Source organism: Ambystoma mexicanum, chromosome 6q (genome assembly GCF_040938575.1).
Source record: "Ambystoma mexicanum isolate Mex_15411 chromosome 6q, UKY_AmexF1_1, whole genome shotgun sequence".
In the NCBI taxonomy this organism is placed as follows: Eukaryota; Metazoa; Chordata; class Amphibia; order Caudata; family Ambystomatidae; genus Ambystoma; species Ambystoma mexicanum.
This window is the reverse complement of record NC_090937.1, coordinates 816,647,201-816,665,083: the sequence shown is the minus strand read 5'-3', so window position 1 is coordinate 816,665,083 and position 17,883 is coordinate 816,647,201. Positions and strand designations below refer to the sequence as shown.

Below are 17,883 nucleotides of genomic sequence, written 5' to 3'. Positions count from 1 at the left end.
CCCCTAGAAGCTCACTGTCTCCAGAGCTCTGGTTCTCTCTAGGCTGGACTACTGCAACATCCTCTTTCTAAATCTGCCTGCTTCTACCCTCTGCAACCTATCCAGAATAGGACTGGGAGACTTGTCCTTGGCCTCAAGCCTGGGGATTGTATCCCTCCAGGAATGAAATCTCTGCACTGACTCCCAGTGGCTGCGAGGATGAAGTTCAAAACCCACTGCCTTGTGGGGCCTCAATGCCTTCAACTCTCTCTCTCTTCCTAAATACCTTCTTTCTCGAGCCCGTTGCTCATTTGCCTCTAACTCCCTCCGGGTCAGTCGCTTCCCCAAGCAACGAGTTGGTGGTAGACCTCTTTCTTTGGCTGGGGCCTCTCTCTGGAACAGCGTCCCTGCCCCCCTGAAACTTAAGGAGAATCTCCTTCGGTTCCGGAAGCTCCTCAAAACCTTTCCTTTTGCTTAGACTTTTTCTCCTCCTCCCTTGCGGACTTCCTGGCTGACATTGAAATTGCACTGGTTACATGGCCACCCTCTGATCTCGGGACCAGGTCCACCCCCGCTTGCCCCCCCTCTCCAGTCGCACTGCCTTCCTGGCAACCCCAGCACTTGGGGACGCTTTCTGTAGCCCTACAGTCCCACTTGCAGCACTTGACACCTGATGTCGGCACTTACCCTACACTTGCCACCGGCTGGCCGTACTTTTACTTGTTATTAATTCTTATCCCTTGTACTGCACTGTCCTCCCCATGCACTTCTCCTACCTCCCCTTCTCGTGTACTTGCGTGATCTGAATGACACCTGGCCTAGTAAGATCGTTACCTGTCCCTCCATTGCCTCGTCGTGCCTCGAAACACTTGTGTATATGCGCGTTATAAATGCCATATCATATAACTATGTTAAAAGGACAAACTTACCTTCAGTGGCTGGTGGCAGTGTTGACTTTTATTAATTCGGTGCACCCTTGCAGCAGGCCGGTTAAGGCACCCATGGGTGCCCATTTTACCAAAATGGCCCCTGTCTTGTTTTAGTGTTCTTGTCCTTTCTTGTTCCTTCCCCTGACATCCAGGGTGGGAAATTCCTTTGTGTGATTTTTATTTTTTATTTTGTTTAAATCTTCGGCGGGAGTCCTGTACACTTCACAGGCTTCAGAGTGTCTGTGAAGGCAGGAAAACCCCCAAGTTTGAATGTGGCATGGATGTTTGATTGGCTGGGTTCCTGCACGAGAGTCTGATCCTGGAAGCTGAAGAGGTAGTTGACCACTGGAACCAAAACCGAAGAGGATGATGGAAAAGCGGCTGAGTTGATTTCTGGCAACCGGAGAGCCTGGTAACCAGAGCAGAGCCTGCTGTAACCCTTACTTCCAATCGACCTGGGGATCCCTAAACGGATGACCCAGAGCTTGGTGAGACCCACTAGACTGAAGACCTGCATTTTAAGCCATCACACGCCATGCTGCGACCTTGTGGGACTGCAATACCCTGGGGGCTTTAGCCATTGTGCAGTGCACAGTCTTCCGAATATTACGGACACTTTCGTGGGCATCCTGATGGATCTCCAGGGACATGAATCCAGTCCGAAAAGTCCCCTCACCAGTGTGCTGGACCTTTAAGAATTCAACCAGCAATATTCTGTCTTTTTCTGTGCTCCTGAAAAGGTGCCAAATCCACAGAGCTGCATCCTGCCACAAGGAAAGCCTTGTCACGAGCCTTCCTGCTGCAAAATCTTCTTCTGTGCTGATGTACTGTGCTGGCTTGGGTATTTCACCTACCTTACAGCCTTTGTGATTTCTGTATAGCTTTGGGGTGTTTTCTGTGATTAGGAGGCCACTCGTCCAGTTCACCCAGGCTTCTGCAGAGTCCTCCTAGGGTCTCCTCTGAAGCCCCTGGACCTGCCACTAACGCTAAAGCGCTTACTTGTTAGGCAGAATTGCATGCAGTACCATCTGGGATCACCACATACAATTGGGACCACAGGTATAAACAAAACCAACCTATGGTATAAGTCTGTTCCACACACTTTTGGTAGCATGCTGAGCAGCCAGGCTTATCTCAAGAGGGAATGTGAGCAGTAGAAGTATCACAATCACAGCGGTTCAAGTAGACACTTGGTTTCTTGGTAAAAAAATACTAAAATTTATTTAGTCATTTAGAAAACTTTCACTAGTAGAAATGAACTCCATATTAAACACCAATATACTACAGTATCAAACTCTATGTTATAAAAACAATTTGCGCTCCCCTGAAAAAGGAGCCAAATGGCACTTCAGTACTTTTAAATAGGAACAAAAGGCATAGGTTTGTACAAAGGGTTAGAAAACACTTATTTTAGATAATGCAAAGGTTCAATGTATCAGGAGGGTCAGTTATTCGCCAGGCCAAAGTCAATAGTCTAGTGTACTTGGATAGGACAGCACAGGTCTGGTACAAATGGAGAAGTCTTTATACAAGTTTTTAGAAGTAGTTCAGACGATAAAGTTATGCTGGGTCACAAGCTGATTAGGCCTACGAGTTGGGAAAGTTTCACAAACTTCAACCGCAAGAGTTTGAACCTTATGACACAGTACCTTAAAGTGGAGCAAAAAGATGCAGCTGAAGACGTTGGTTCCTTGCAGGTCTCGCTGTTCCTGAGCCTCATTTGTGGGGACAAGAGGGAGGACGTCAGGGGACTCCGTTGGAGCAAAGAAAATGACGTCACTTCAGCTCAAGTAATCAGGCGTTTCCTGAGTTGATTGGTCCCACAAACTCAAGGGGAAAAGCCGTCCTTGAAGGAGTTTCTGTCGGTTGGAGATCTGGCAATTCGGGGTTGCAGCAAGGCTTCACTGGACAAACCAACGGTCCAGTGGTTGCAGCAGCTGTCCTCTTCAAGCTCATCTTCGGTTCTTTCGTTCCAGTGGTCGACTCTGCCTTCCAGTCCTGGAGTCTCACCTTTTAAACGGTTGTCTCCCATTCATTCCAGCCTAGCTGCCACCTACCCAGAAGGGCGGCTGTCTTTGCCGGACAGTCAGCCAGCCAATAACACCAGAGTGCATTTGGGTCTCATAGGAGACTAAGCACAGGGAGTTTCAGGCACCTCCCTCACTTCCTGCCCACCCCAGACACTCGGACGCCATGGGCGGACTTCAGTCCTGAAGCCTGCCAAAGGCTCACGAACAAAGGGACCAAACCTGGTTTGGTGCGCAGAGTTAAACACCAGAAGAACCTTTCCACAACAAACAGCGAAAAAAGATGACGAGTCTGTAGAAACAGAGGGTCGGGCGCCATATTTATTTTTTTTAATTATTTTTATTTTTATAGCTACCGTTGTTTGAGGTCGGGAAAAATCATGGTAGTTCGTTATAAAACCACTGCCACCAGCCATTTCAATAGGAAAGGGTATCTTTTGACAGCTACAAGAGTGACTAGACATGGGGGATACTAAGTAGCCCTCCAGCACTCTATAGGAAGATGGTTTGTGCTGGGTCTACGAATTTAAAAAGATTAGTAAAGTCAATTTAACTTCTCTGTGGAACAGTAGTTTGTCCCAGAGAAGGTATTTAAACCTTGGAGAGGCCAAAGGACACCCCTGTGGCACTGCACTGAAGGTGCTGTGACACAACAATAAAAGATGCCTTATGGGGTTATCTAAAACTCCATAACCAAAGAACACAAGAGTAAAACATATTGAAAATCGTCCCAAAATATTACACTCAAGGTTTTTGATATCAATATTTGATAGAAATAATTATTTAACTGTAGTTTTTAAATTAAGTATTCTTTAAAAAGGGCAATAAATATAGATTAAATACACCTTATAGATTCTGAGGTTTGTAGAAAGGAAAGGTTAAGGGAAAGTAAAGGTTAAACAGGTTCTCGGAGCATGTGAGCCATTTAAAAATGTATAGATAAAAAACCATTCCCAGCAATATTAGTTTAAAACCTTTGTATGACCTATGAGGGACTGCAAATGGATTAGAAGAGTCTGCAGGGAGCCTGGACAGCCAAAGTCAATTGGAGCAAAGTCTATGGAGCTGAGGCACTTGTGAAGGGCAGGGCTGAAATCAACTCTAGCAAAGCAGCTACTGCAAATCTCAACTGAGAAGAGCAAGCTACAGACACTGAGGTAAGTACCCAAAGTCGGAACAGTACCTTTGGTTAGAAGAGTGGTTCAGCTGGCATCTGTCTTGTTGCAATGATGCAGATCCTGTATTCCTGGGCCTCGTGGGGACAAGAGGGAGGACGTCTGGGGACAATTCGGAGATTTGCGGCAGCTTCGGGCTCTTTTCGGATCAGTGGCACCTCGTGGTTTCAGCGCTCGGTGAACAGCACCACCATGGATCTTGGATACCGGTTGGGCTTCCTTTCACTCGAGTCCTGCACTCTGGTGAGGGGACTCAAGCTCTGGTCGTCCTGCTTCTGGAGTGTCCTGGGGAGACTCGTGGAGCTTTTGGCCCGATCACAGACGTTGCACTTGATTACAGATTTCTCGACCCCCCTCTCCCCTCCGGCAGTCGTTTCCTGCAGCAGCAAAGAAGTACAGCCAGCCTGGGAAGGTGGTTCAGTGGAGGTAGTCTCGGGGTTAGTTGGTCCCACTAAACCAAGGGAAGTTGTTGTCCCTTCCGGAGCTTCTCTTGTCGATCGGAGTTTCAGAACAGCAGCAGGGCTTCACCGGGCACAGTCCAGAAGGATGCATCTAGCTTCATTCACGGTTTCTTCGCCTGTTTGTTCTTCCCAGTGGTTGACTGTCTTCAGTCAAAGAAGCCTCGACTTTAATGCAGGTTTCTCCCATTCATGCACAGCATAGCTGTAACAGCAGGTGGCTATCTTGGAAGGACAGCCAGCCGATCAGGACTGGATGCATTTAGGCATTCCTAAAGACAAAAGGACGAGGGAGTTTCTGGAACATCCTCATTTCCTGCCCTTCCAGACACACTGGAGCCAGAGGCGTATTTCAGTACTGAAGCCCGCCAATGGCAAAACGAACAAAGGCTCAAACCTGGCTTGGCGTGCAGAGTAAAACCCAAGAAAGACCTCACAAAAACTGAAAATGGCGAAAAAAGACCAGGCCCATTTTAACAAACTGGTCACCCATGGGTGCTATACTGCAGCTGAGGATTCAGCCTGTGGTAGAAAAGCGCAATGGTAGCTGTTTAGGCTTGTGAAGTAAATACGCTATCGGCAACTAGAGCAACCACAACAAGGCTCGCCAACAGAGAACAAGTGCAGTTACACGGCAAGAGGCAAGTTCTCTTAGACTGTACAGTACCTTACATTGAAGAAAAGTGCAGCAGATGACTTCTGTTCCTGTACAGCTCTGCAGATCCTGGTGTTCCTGGGCCTCATTCGTGGGGACAAGCGGGAGGACTTCTGGAGACTCCTGCACTGCAATGGGACGGTCAAGGACCGTAACCGGCAATCTTCAAACAAGTGGCATTTTGGTGTTTCAGCTCCTCGTGTCTACTGCAAATGGCAACAGTGGGGTTCTTGGCTGTCGAGGCGGACTTTCCTTGTATCTGGGGCAGGTGGCTCGGGCTCGGTCAGTCCTGCTTCCTGTGAGTCCGGAAGATTTTCCTGGAGCTCGTGGCCATATTAAAAGCAACGGTCACGGTCTGGTGTTCATCTTCCTGGCTATTCGGCTCCAGCAGCAACTGCAGTGGAATTTCAACCAGCTCCGAGAGGATGTCCAGGTGGCTTACTTTGGAGTTGATTGGTCCCACCAACTCAAGGGGAGAAGTTGTCCTTGCAGGGGCTACTCTGTCGATACGAATTTAGTTTCAGCACAGCAGCAGGGCTTCACCGGGCAAACCAGTGGTCCAGGAGTTGCAGCAGGCATCCTCTTCAAATTCTTCTTCGGATTCCTTTTGTCCAGTGGTCGACTCTGCCTTCCAAGCCAAAAAGCCTTGCCTTTTATGCAGGTTTCTCCCATTCATTCCAGCCTAGCTGTCAGTCACCCAGCAGGGTCTCCTAGGAGAGGAAGCACAAGGAGTTCCGGGCACCTCCTGGCTTCCTGCCCCCGCAAGACACCCTGGAGCCAGAGACAGGCTTCACTCATGAATCCCGCCAAAGGCAAAGTCAACAAAGGGGCCAAACCTGGTTTGGCACGCAGAGTACATCTCAAGAAGGACATTTCCAAGAAGAAATGGCTGGGGGAAAAAAAGCCATTTTGACACCCTTGGGTGGTTTACTGCAGCTGCCATGGCAGCCCGCGGTAAAAGCACACCACCGTAGTTAAAAGTAAACCACTGCCACCAGCCATTCGTTGAGGAAAGCGTAACATAAAATTGTTACATGAGAAGCTAGGGATACTAAGTAACACCTCTAGCACCCTATTGTAAAACGGTGTGTGCTGGGCCTAGAAAGTTACAAATGGAAGTAAAGTCAATTTCACTTTACTGCTCTTGGAAACAGTAGTTTATCCAAGAGAAGGTATTTAAACATTTGGGAAATCCGAAAGACTTCCCTGTGCCACTGCATTGAAGGGTGCTTTGTGACACAATGCAAAAGATGCCTATCGAGTTTGTCAGACTCCACAACCAAAAGAAACGCGGTGTACAAAATCACGTTAAAACACATGGAGAGTGGGGGAAAAAGGGTCTCGCTATCTCCAGGTAAAAAAAATAGTCCTCACAATCCAGCAAAGTTGCTAGGGTTCTCTAAGGTAGAGAGGAATTGGCACATTTCTGAGAATTCTCCCTGACACATAATCCAAATTGGATCAAAATACATGTGGGTGAGCAAAAGGGCTCGCTCCAGGTTTAAATGGAAAAAAGTCCTAAAGGCCAGCAAAATAGCTGGGGGTCTCTAAGGTTGAAGGGAATTGGCACAGAACAAGTTACTTACCAACTGTAACCTTCTTTCGACTGGATGTTCCTCCCACGTATTCCTCATCTTATGATATTCGTATCCTGCCAGCTTCGCTGCCTTGGAAAAAAATGTCTAGTCAGAGGCCGCTGTGCACGAGGTCGTGGCGTCTCTGTCCCTCGACGGGCTCCGTACGGTGTTGACATCACAATCAGTAGAAGTAGCTTGTGCCGCGCCCGTTGGCTTCAGTTCTGTTTTTTCAAGGAAATATTCGAGGAACACCCAGGCGTGCCTCATGACTGATGGACTCTTCGTGAGAGTGTAAGAAACGTAAACTGTACTGCGGGGTAGGATGGGAGGGGCGAGGAGGAATACGTGGGAGGAACATCCAGTCGAAAGAAAGTTACAATTGGTAAGTAACTTGTTCTTCGAATGGATTGTGTGGATGGAGAACCCGACCTTCCTCTTGCGAGAGAAGATTCTCCCTTTGCGGAAGACGTATTGGAGGGCAGATGGACATGTCCAGAAGGTCCGGGTACCACGGCCTCCTGGCCCAATCTGGGGCAATTAGGATCATGGTTTTCCTGAACTTTCTCAACCTCCTGATTACTTGAGGAATCGCAGGGACTGGCGGAAACGAGTACAGAAGTGGAAACTTCCAGCCCACCACAAACTCGTCTCCTAGAGCTCCTCTCGGAGGAAATTCCCTTGAGCAGTACTCTTCGCACTTCCGGTTTACCGTGGTTGTGAACAGATCCACTTGAGGGGATTCCCCAAAGGGCAAGATCTCCAGAGGGACTTCCTGAGCGAGCTAGCTAGCTCCCACTCGTGGGAGACTGTGCTCTGCCAGCTCAGATAGTCTGCTGTCGTGTTCTGCTCTCCGCTAGGTGAACTGCCGATAGAGAGATTCCTTCTCGTATTGCCCAGAACCAGAGCTGCATTGCATCTCTGCACAGTGGTAGTGACCCTACGCCTCCTCTTTTTGAGGTAGTACATGGCCACCGTGTTGTCTGTCATTATCATGACATTCTTTCCCTATACAGAGGGCAGAAAGGCCTTCAGCGCTAGTCTGATTGCCGTCAGCTCCACTAGGTTGATGTATAGTTTGGACTCTGATGGAGACCAATGACTGCTGATTGTCAGATCGTTGGTATGGGCTCCCCACCCCGTGAGTGAGGCATCCGTTACTACTGTTATCTCCGGCCATGGTTGCCAAAAATATTCTCCCTTGAGGATATTGTTGTTGCAAGCCCACCATAGTAGAGCCTGAGCAACTGCGCCCAGGACTTGGAGAAGATCCGACATACTCACCGAGAATTGGGACCACTGAGTTCTGAGGGCCCATTCAAGGGATCTCATTCTCAATCAAAATGCAGGATGCCATGAGGCTGAGCAATCTCAGAAAATCGAAGGCTGGCAGATGCTGGGCATTCTGGAACTTTGTTACCACCTGCAGAATGTGGAGAGCTCTCACCTCGGGAGGCGAGACTTTGCCCGAGGAAGTATCCAAACGCCTCTGATAAACTGGAGATTTTGGGATGGCATAATGCAAGACTTCTTGAAATTGAGGGAGAAGCCCAGTTTGTGAAAGGAGTGTCAGGTGATCGACAGGTGTTCCTGAGCTTGTTCGGGAGAATGAGCTCTAATCAACCAATCGTCCAGGTAGGGGTAGTCGTGAATTCCCCCTTTCCTGTGACTTGCTGCCACAACCGCCATCAGTTTGGTGAAAATCCTAGCCCGAATGGCAGAACTCGAAACTGAAAGTTAGAACTGCCAACCGCGAACCTCGGGTACTTTCTGTGCTTGGGATGGATTGGCACATGAAAGTAAGCATCCTGAAGGTCCAAAGATACCAACCAGTTTTGGAGTTGGAGAGCATGAAGGATCTGAGAAAGGATTACCATCTTGAACTTGTCCTTCCTCAGGAACTTGTTCAAGTTTCTCAAGTCCAAGATGAGTCTCAATCCTCGTCCTTCTTTGGAATGAGAAAGTGGTAGGGGAGAGTACCAACCCTTGTTCCTCTCTGCTACAGGTACCTTCTCTATTGCACCTTTCTCTAGCAGGGTTAAAATCTCCTGCAACAGCAGTGGATCCGGAATTTTGACAGCTGGTTCCCGGTGGATGGTCCTGAGGCCTTTTTAGGAAGGGAAGGCAGTAACCATGAGCTACTGTCTCCAGTGCCCATCTGAAGTAATGCCCCGCCATTCTTTCAGATGCTGAGAGATTCTGCCTCCCACTAGGGTTTTGTGTGATAAGGCCTCCGAGTGATTTGGAGGCGGCTGAGGGCAAAGATGCCGTTCCTGAGGCTGGTTTTGCACTTTTTCCTCGTCCACCACGAGCGACATTTCTCTTGCCTCTTTGAATGGCATGTCCTCTTCCTCTACCAAAAGCGGAATAGTACCGAAAAGAACGACCTCTCCAGGAAGATGAGCCCGAATACGGTTTCTGAGGCTGTCGCATGGAGGCGCTAAGAGATTTAGCTGCCGCTTTTGAGGTCTGTAGTCTAAGCTTTCATCAGCTTTACTTCCAAACGGCCTCAAGCCATCAAAAGGCATTTGTATTTTGTATTTTGTATTTTATTTGTATTTTATTTATTTGTAAAGCGCACCAGGCCCAAGGGCATCCGGGCGCATGATTTAGGTTACAGGCATGTTATAGGGTGCATACAAAAGGTGCATACAAAAGGGAACAAGGGAAGGGAATAAAGGCAATTTAAAATAAAAGGGCAATTTTAGAAAATATACAAGTACTATACATATTAACAATCATGCAGAGCAGCTAGCAGGTTTGCGTAAGTGTAGCGGAGTGCCAGTGGGTGCTAGTAATCAGGCTGGTCTTGGGCTGCCAGCCAGGCTTTGGCTTTGCTCTTGAAGGCCAGGAAGGATGGTTCTGCTCTGAGTGGGTTGGGTAGGGAGTTCCATAGTTTCACAGCCATGACTGGGAAACTGCTCCCGCCTGATCTCTGGAGGTTGAAGCGAGGGATGGACAGGCAGTTGTTTTGAGCACTTATAAGTGGTCTTGAGGAGGTGTGTAGAGAAAATCTACTAGCCAGGTAGCTTGGTGCTTGATGCGAGAGGTTTTTGCGTGTTAGCGATAGTGCTTTGAGAGAAACTCTTTGGGAAACTGATAGCCAATGGAGACTCTGTCTGGTGTCTGAGATGTTGAGGTTCCTAGGGATGTTAAGTGCCGCTCTAATGGCATTATTTTGAATGATCTGTAGTTTTCTGATGTTACATTGGTTAGTGCCGAGGTAAAGGGCGTTACAATAGTCGATCTTGGACAGGACCAGGGTCCTGGCTAATGTAGTGCAGTTGGCTGGTGATAGGAATGGACGACAAGCCGTGATGAGCTTGCATGTATAAAATGCAGCAGAGGAGACAGCGTTAACTTGTCTCGAAAGTGATAAGGTGGCATCGAGATGGATACCAAGTGTTTTAGTATCTTTGCCCACTTTGATGGTATTGCCATCAATAGTGAAGGATTTGAAGGATGGGTCTAACTTGCTAAGTCTTTGGTGAGATCCTAGGATGAGAATCTCTGTCTTTTCATCGTTCAAGCACAGTTCATGCTGCGCCATCCAAGCCTGGGTGATTTCATAGATGGAATTGATGGCTAGAGTGTCAGTTTTGTGGTCACCTGTGATAGGGATGAGTATTTGGGTGTCATCGGCGTAATGTTGAGAAGTCTGCCCTGCACATCTGGTGCAAACCCTGAATTCCTCAACCACGCAAATCTGAGTAGCACTGTGCTTGCAGCCATGGATCTGCTGATACTATCGGCAGACATCCAGTCCAGACTGGAGGCATTCCCCCATTGCCTCCTTTCCATCTTTTACAATATTCAGGAAGCCTTCCCTTTGCTCGCCTTCCGGAATATGTTCAGCTGCCGCTGAAATGCAGTCCCACAGGGTATGGTTGAACCTGGCCAGGGTACAGGTGACATTAGTTGACTTGAGAGCCATGCTATCGAAGTAAAAACCTTACGTGCCCAAGCATCCACCTTCTTATCCTCTCTATCCGGGGGATAGATGGATATGCCACTACCAAAGTGAAGCGTGCCACACAGGTCTCTCATTTTTCGATTCTGGATCGATTAATTTGTCTGGGACCTCTCTAGTACCATATTGTACTCCAAAAAAAGAAACCACCTCTTGTTCAGAGCCAATGGAAGACCTAGACTTAAAGGAGTACATTGCCTTTCCTCTTCATGAGTTTGGGTTGAAGGTATCGAAGGAACCTTCGAGGACACCGATGATGTCTTCGACAAAGGCGTCAGATGCTTTTGGCTCCGATGTCGGCGTCGACTAAGTCGTCGAGGGTTTCAACGACTTTTGTTTTTTATACGGTGTTGGGGAAACGCCTGATTCTCGAGGAATCTTCGACACCCATGCTACTGGGTTTTACCACAGTAGTTCCTGACTTCCTGTGTCGTCTGACGGAGTGACCGGGGTCTGGCTCTTTTGAGGCTTCTTTGAGGGGGTCGAGGCTGCATTCTCCAAGACCTCCATCTTCCTTCTAAATTCTTCCCATTTTCTTGGGGAATCCGACTTAGTCGGGCATCGTACCAATTCGTTAGATGTATCGGAGGATGAAGAGGGAGATAATGTCTCCTCTTCCTCTATTTTGAAGAGGAAGATGAAGAGCGTCTCGATCTACTACGAGATCGAGATCTCTTAGAGTGTTTACGACGATGCAATTCTTTCGAATCGCTCGACTTCTCTTTTTCACGAGGCCTTCGAGGAGGCCTTAGAAGCTTCCCGCCCCACCGCCAGTTTACCTTTCCTCTCACGAAGGGCCTTCTCCGTCATTGACTGACAGGAGCCACAGCCTCCGGTTCAATGGTCTGAACCTAGGCACCAAAGACAAATGCGGTGTGGATCTGTAATCGACATCTTCGATCCGCTGTCAAATTGTTTTGAACCCCGTCTTGGGAGTAGAAGGGGTGGAAGAAGATGACATTTTCAGAAGAAAATTTCGAAGCGCAACGTTCTCAAGAGCGAAGCAATCGGAAAAACGGAACTGAAGTCAACTGGCACGGCACAAATTACTTATACTGATGGTGATGTCGACACTGTACGGAGCCCGTCGAGGGGCATCGACGCCACGCCCTCTGATGAGAATCTTTTTTCAGAAGCAGCAAAGCTGGCAGGATACGAATATCATAAAATGAGGAATATGTGGGAGGACACAATCAATTTGAAATGAGAATTCTCCCTAACAAGTGTCTCTATCTTTAAGACTACGTGCAACTGTGTATATAACCACCCTTTTTCCTTCCTTTAGACTTTATGTGGTTTTGCTGACTAAATACAATTACTCTACATCTGTTAAATGTGTGAAATTTGTGCGAGTGCAGGGTAATACTGATATGTTAGAACTGCCATTAGTGTCAAACGCTGTAATAATTACAATCGTGAGCAACTACTATTGAAGTAAGCACTGTTGAAAAGTATTAAGAATTCATGTGTGTTGGTTAAGTGAATACGTATTTTAGCTACCTTCTTTTGTGTAAATAAGATTAAATGTATATTTTAATATAACATATACTGTGCAAGAGTTTCTTTGGACTATTGTCTTAACTGGGTTCAGTGTACTTGCCGATAGCTCTGGGTCAGCGCGTTTTGTCTTGGCAGCAAGACCATGCATTGCAACACAGATTTGAATCCACCGACAATTACATGCTAGTATCATTTTTCATTGTTACATGGCCATAAATACATTTATTTATAACTGTTTGTCTAAGTGTGTCCCTTGACTTTTCACTGTGTATACTCCATTGAGGACCCCTTAACTGGGCTTAGCCTTGACCACTTGCTTTGCTACCTTGAGCTGGTTTGGCTACAGCTCCCAGAGTTGTCTGTCACGAAACTAGGTTGACCGTCTATACATCTTGCCACCAAGCCAGAGTATAGAAAGTCAGTCATAAAACACAATCACAGGGTGGCTTTAAGAAACTGGAAGCATGTCAAGAGTGTGGTGGGCACCATGCAGCAGCCTCTGAAACTCTGCATTCTTGACTGCTAAGGCAATAAAATTCACTGTCAAAACTGGAAATGGCTGGGAATTCTTAATTCCCTATTTTGTCGCACCTCCAAGATTTGGGAATCTTTAACTGAATACTTGAAATGTAAGTGAATGCATGGTAATGTTGAAGTAAATGGGTATGAAATCTAGTATGATGAGCCACAGGAATATGCTCTGCATGGAGGCTGTTAATACACTGTCCTGTTTCTTTCTTTCAGTTGTGCGTCATCGCAGACTGTGGAGAATTTAAGGAAGGGGATGAATGGATAATGACTCCCACAGATGGTTCTGGTGACAGTCATCCAGACTTTCCAGAAGATTCGGATGTAGAGTTAAATGATGTGAGTATACAAGGTTACAAATGCATTGCCTTACCTGTGATTAACAATTTTGTCATGTCTATTAGTTCTAGTACTTTATGTATTTCCTTATAACGGGGAAATGCTGTCTTTTTGTTCCACAATTGTGGACACTTGATAGTGTGTAAACACAAAGCCTCCTTGGCTTCTAGTTCAAGGTCAACTAGGGTCTCTGGACACCCAGGTTTCCGAAGTACAGACGAGGGCTGTCCCATGTCAGTGTTTATTTTAAAAGGGAATATACCTCCATTATTCAAATTGATGCAGTGGTGTTCAAAACCAATCAGCAAGCCTTTGTGGTTATCAGAAAGCAATGGCAATCTGGTGAAATTTAGAAATGGTTTTGGAACATCAGTTAAGTGCAGCATTGAACATCCCAAAAAAAGAGCACATCTCTGCTGCCAGACGGAATGCCCATTGACTGCCGGTTTGCGATCTCATTGTGTTCAAAGCTCTCACTAACGCACAAATGCCTGGCAAATGCTGCCCCCAGATCCCTTTTGTTGGGTAAGATCATCTTATTTATGATTCTTCCTGACCTATGTCAACCCCAGAACCTTTTGCTTTGACCTTGTCCCTAGGTGACGGGCAATCTTTTTTCCCCCCCTCTCACCTAGTCTTTTACTCTTTTTATGGGTGGTCTGATGTCTCTCCATAGTGTATGGGTGGAGTTAGTTTCCTATAACTTTTGGGCTTAGGCTGGGTTGCACCTATGGGCTTGCCTGTTAATTTCTCTTTCATGTAATTGGGGAAACTACAGTTCCCAAGTAGTAAAGGGGATTTTCATCCCCCTTTACACTTTGTATAGTGAGCCAGCACACACCAGTGGAGTGCCGGGAACTGAACCCCCCCCCCCCCCCCTTTCCTACTTACCTGTAACATTTTTATTACAATGCAAGTTTACATAAATGGCTGGTGGCAGTGGTTTTACCTTATTGACTTTTCAGTCTCATTTCTCGCAGGCTGTTAAATCAGCCTCAGTAATTCATAGACGTGATTTTTCTAAAATGGTGCACTCTTTTGCCATTTCTTGTTTGCTTGTTTGAGGTCTTCTATGATTCTAGGTGGGAACGACCTCGGTGGGAGTTTGGTCTTCGGCGAGAATCCTTGGTATTCCCTGCCAAGTCTCCAGCGTGTCTGGGAATGCAGGATGCGAGGGAGGAGTACAAAACTCTAAACCCCTTTGTCTTTCACCTTGCCTGAAAGGAGCCCAGTTTCAATGGGGGCTGGCTGTCCTGATTGGACAGCCAGACCACTCCTTTATGTAAAATGAGAGATTGCAGAAGTTGTGCTGTAGTTCCTGTTAAAATACTCCGAACTTGGAAGCTGCAGACAAGTCAACCACTGGTGCTGAGACCGAAGAGGAAGATGAAGAAAAGACCGCTGTATTGATTTCCCGCGACCGGATAGCCTGCTGTGTAACTGGAGCCTGCTGTAACCCTTTGTTCCAATCGACCTGGGGATCCCGAAAAGGACAACCCCCGACCCAGAACCGAGTGAGATCCACTAGACTCAAGACGACCTGCATTTTGATCCATCCCACGTCGTGCTGCGACCTTGTGGGGCTGCAATACCCTGGTACCTCAAGCCATTGTGCAGTGCATGGTATTCCGAATCTAGCTGAAACTTTGGTGGCCTCCTCCTGGCTCACGAGAGAGACGATTTTAAGTCCTTAAGTCCCCTCACCAGAGTGCTGGGCCAGATTTGAGGCAAGAATCCAACCATCGATTATTCAGTCTTTTCCTGGCTGCCGAAAAGGGTGCCACAACCACAGAGCTGCATCCAGCCGTGAAGAAACTCTTGCCTGGAGCCTCCCCTGTTGATCCTTGCTGCAAAATCCCTTCCAGTGTTCAGCCTTCATGACAAGGAATTAATCTACCAGGATTTTGGCTGCAGACCCTGAAGTCTTCCTGCTGCAAACTCTTTTTCTGTGCTGAGGTACTGTGTTGGCTGGGGTATTTACTACTTAAGCTTTTGTGATTCCTGTGCAGCTTTGGGGTGTTTCTTGCCTCTCGTCCAGTTCACCAAGGCCCACTGCTGGAATCCTCCTATTTATTTTAATATTTAATATAATATATATTATCTTGCCACGTCTTCTGCAAAATGCTGAAAACCAAACTGTTCAATTAAGTGCATCGCCACCTGCTTCTCTCCCCTGTTTGTTATGCTGCACTTTTGTAACCACAGAACATGCATATCCCTCTCTGCCACCATTTTGTAATGTTGCTGTAACCACTGTAACCTGTATAAGTAATCTTTTCTGTAACAGCACCACGATGCCCCAGGGCCGATGTGCGCTATAGATACATTTTAAATAAATTAAACGCACCACATGCCCTTGGGTCTCAGAGCGCACATAGAGAGACCAGACAGGAAAGACCGGGAGTCAGCAGCCAAGTAGTGTAGAAAGGGCAGCACCGTATTTAACCTAGGTTAAGATTGGACAAGTGAGTTTTGACTTGCTTCAGTGCAAGATTGGTGGCCAGTCGTCTGAGCCCAGGAAGTGCGTTCCAGTGTAAGGGAGCCTGTGCCACTGCACTGAAGGTGCTGTGTGACACAATGTAGAAGATGATGCCTATTGAGTTTGCCAGACTCCATAACCAAAAGAAACGATGTAGGTCGAAATCACATTCAAATACACAAGAGAGTGGGGGGAAAAAAGGGTCTCGCTCTCTCAGGTAAAACAAAAGAAAGTCCTCAAAATCCAGCAAAGATGCTGGGGGTCTCTAAGGTAGAGAGGAATGAGCACATTTCTGCAAATTCTCCCTAAGAGACTCTACACCAGCCTTGTCCTCTTGGTAATGGGTAATCGACCTATTGGTATGTCTGTACTACACAAATTGGTAGAGTGACTGAGCAGCCAGACTTCTCTCAAGAGGGGTAAATGTGAGCTGTAGAGAGGTAACCCTGAGCTTCACAATTAAACGTATAAAAATAACACTCTCTCTCAAGGTTTTCTAGTAAAACAATTATTTAACGGTCAGTTTTAAATAAGCCTTCTTTAAAAAGGGCAATATGCAACAATTAAAAGATAAGCAAGTAGATACCCTTTTGGGATGCCTTACACACACTTCCTACACCCTGAGGTGAGTTCAATTACCAGGACAATGTTTGGCATTGATATCACTTTTGGGATTATTTTTTTAAACCAGTTTTATTAATTTTAACACTTAATAATAACTTACAAACTGTTAATCATTCCGAACTTCACATGTAATTGTATAATTGCGTCCACCACACCCCACCCCGGCCTACGTCACACCCTTCAAGCCTCCTCTCTTCTTATGCGCTATCCTCTTCCTTAGCCACCGTATCGGCGTGACCCAAGGTATCTTCCAGGTCCTGGGTAGCCTGTACTGAGACTGCCAGATCAGCTATCGGTTGTCTCCAGGCCTCCACCCCTTCCTCCCCTTGTTCAGTATTCGTATTTGTCGCTTCCTGCCACGCTATGGTCTCTGCGTTGGCCCATTTAACCAGATCCCTCCACCAAATCTGCACTGCTGGCCTCCTTTGTGCCTTCCACCCCATTGCAATTCTACTTTTTGAGAGTATATACGTTAAGTCTTTGAGTTTACTCACATGTTTAGCACGCTTGGGTCTAGGGAAGCCCCCTAATAGGCACGCAATGGGAGATCTGACATCCAGGGTGATCTCTGCTTTTGCTAATGTGTGAGCTACCTCACCCCAAAATCTACCGATCTCTGCTCACGCCCAAAGCATATGCACCAAATCTGCATTTACCTCCCGAAATTTCGGCAGGTCCGTATCTCTTTATTTATTTTATTTTTGCGTTTTTAAAGCGCTCACACAGCCCGGAGGCATTGAGGTGCTGTTACAGGAGTTTCATCTTAGTTGCTTAATTATAACGCGCTTAAATACCCAGAGGTTTCTAAGCGCGGACCTGGGGATCGAACCTGTGTTGCTTCGTGTCGTCGTCTTGCTTCCAAGGCTAGAGCTATCCTCCCCTCTTTGCTTGATTGAACTTGGTTATTTTGTTCGGGGTCAGATACGCTCTATGCGTCACATATAATTGAATCTGTTGTAGTCTCACATTCCTCAACACCTTTTTGTGGTACCTCATAGCTCTGTTCCACATCTCGTCAGACAGTTTCCTGTAAGTCTGTTTCCCAATCCTGCCTCATCTGTCCTACTTCCTTGCTTAGACCTCCGTAGCTCTTATACGTGAGACTCGTGACCCCCTTCCGACACTTCATAAAATGTTTCTACAATCTTATCCGGATGGAAGGGCATTTTGGCCTTGGGGCATTTCGGTCTCAGGTCATCTCCTTATCGGGTGTACATGTGTTGCCCCTTGGTGTACCACAGTGTCTTATCAGTACATCGAATTCCTTAGGGGATGTACTGGAAGAGGGGAGGCCTACCATTGCAACCCCCATGGGTTCCCAACTCTTCCTCACATTTAACCGAACTTGTTCATCCGCTACCTCCAACGTCGGGCCAAAGCCTGATACTGTTGTACATGTCAATGTTGATCTGCCAAAGCCTGATTCTGATACTTGTTAATGTTGGTCTACCACAACCTGATACTAATGTACATGTTAATGTGGGTAGGCCAAAGTCTGTTACTGATGTACGTGCTCTTAAGATTGCCATTGGTGATCGACCGTAGCCTACTATTCATGTGCTTGCTAACAAAACTAATACTGGCGATCTGCACCATGTTAATGCACCTAAGATTATCACTGATGATCTGGTGAAGCCCACCATGGA

The 17,883-nt window shown here is 46.9% G+C and overlaps 1 protein-coding gene across 1 annotated transcript in view; it reads left to right on the top strand.

The window, feature by feature from the left end:
• Positions 1–17,883, top strand: part of PPID (peptidylprolyl isomerase D) — a 149,440-nt gene that overhangs the window by 39,699 nt on the left and 91,858 nt on the right. The window contains exon 5 of the mRNA XM_069631340.1: positions 13,012–13,134. Within this exon, the coding sequence (XP_069487441.1) occupies positions 13,012–13,134 (123 nt within the window). The remainder of the gene's footprint in view (positions 1–13,011; positions 13,135–17,883) is intronic.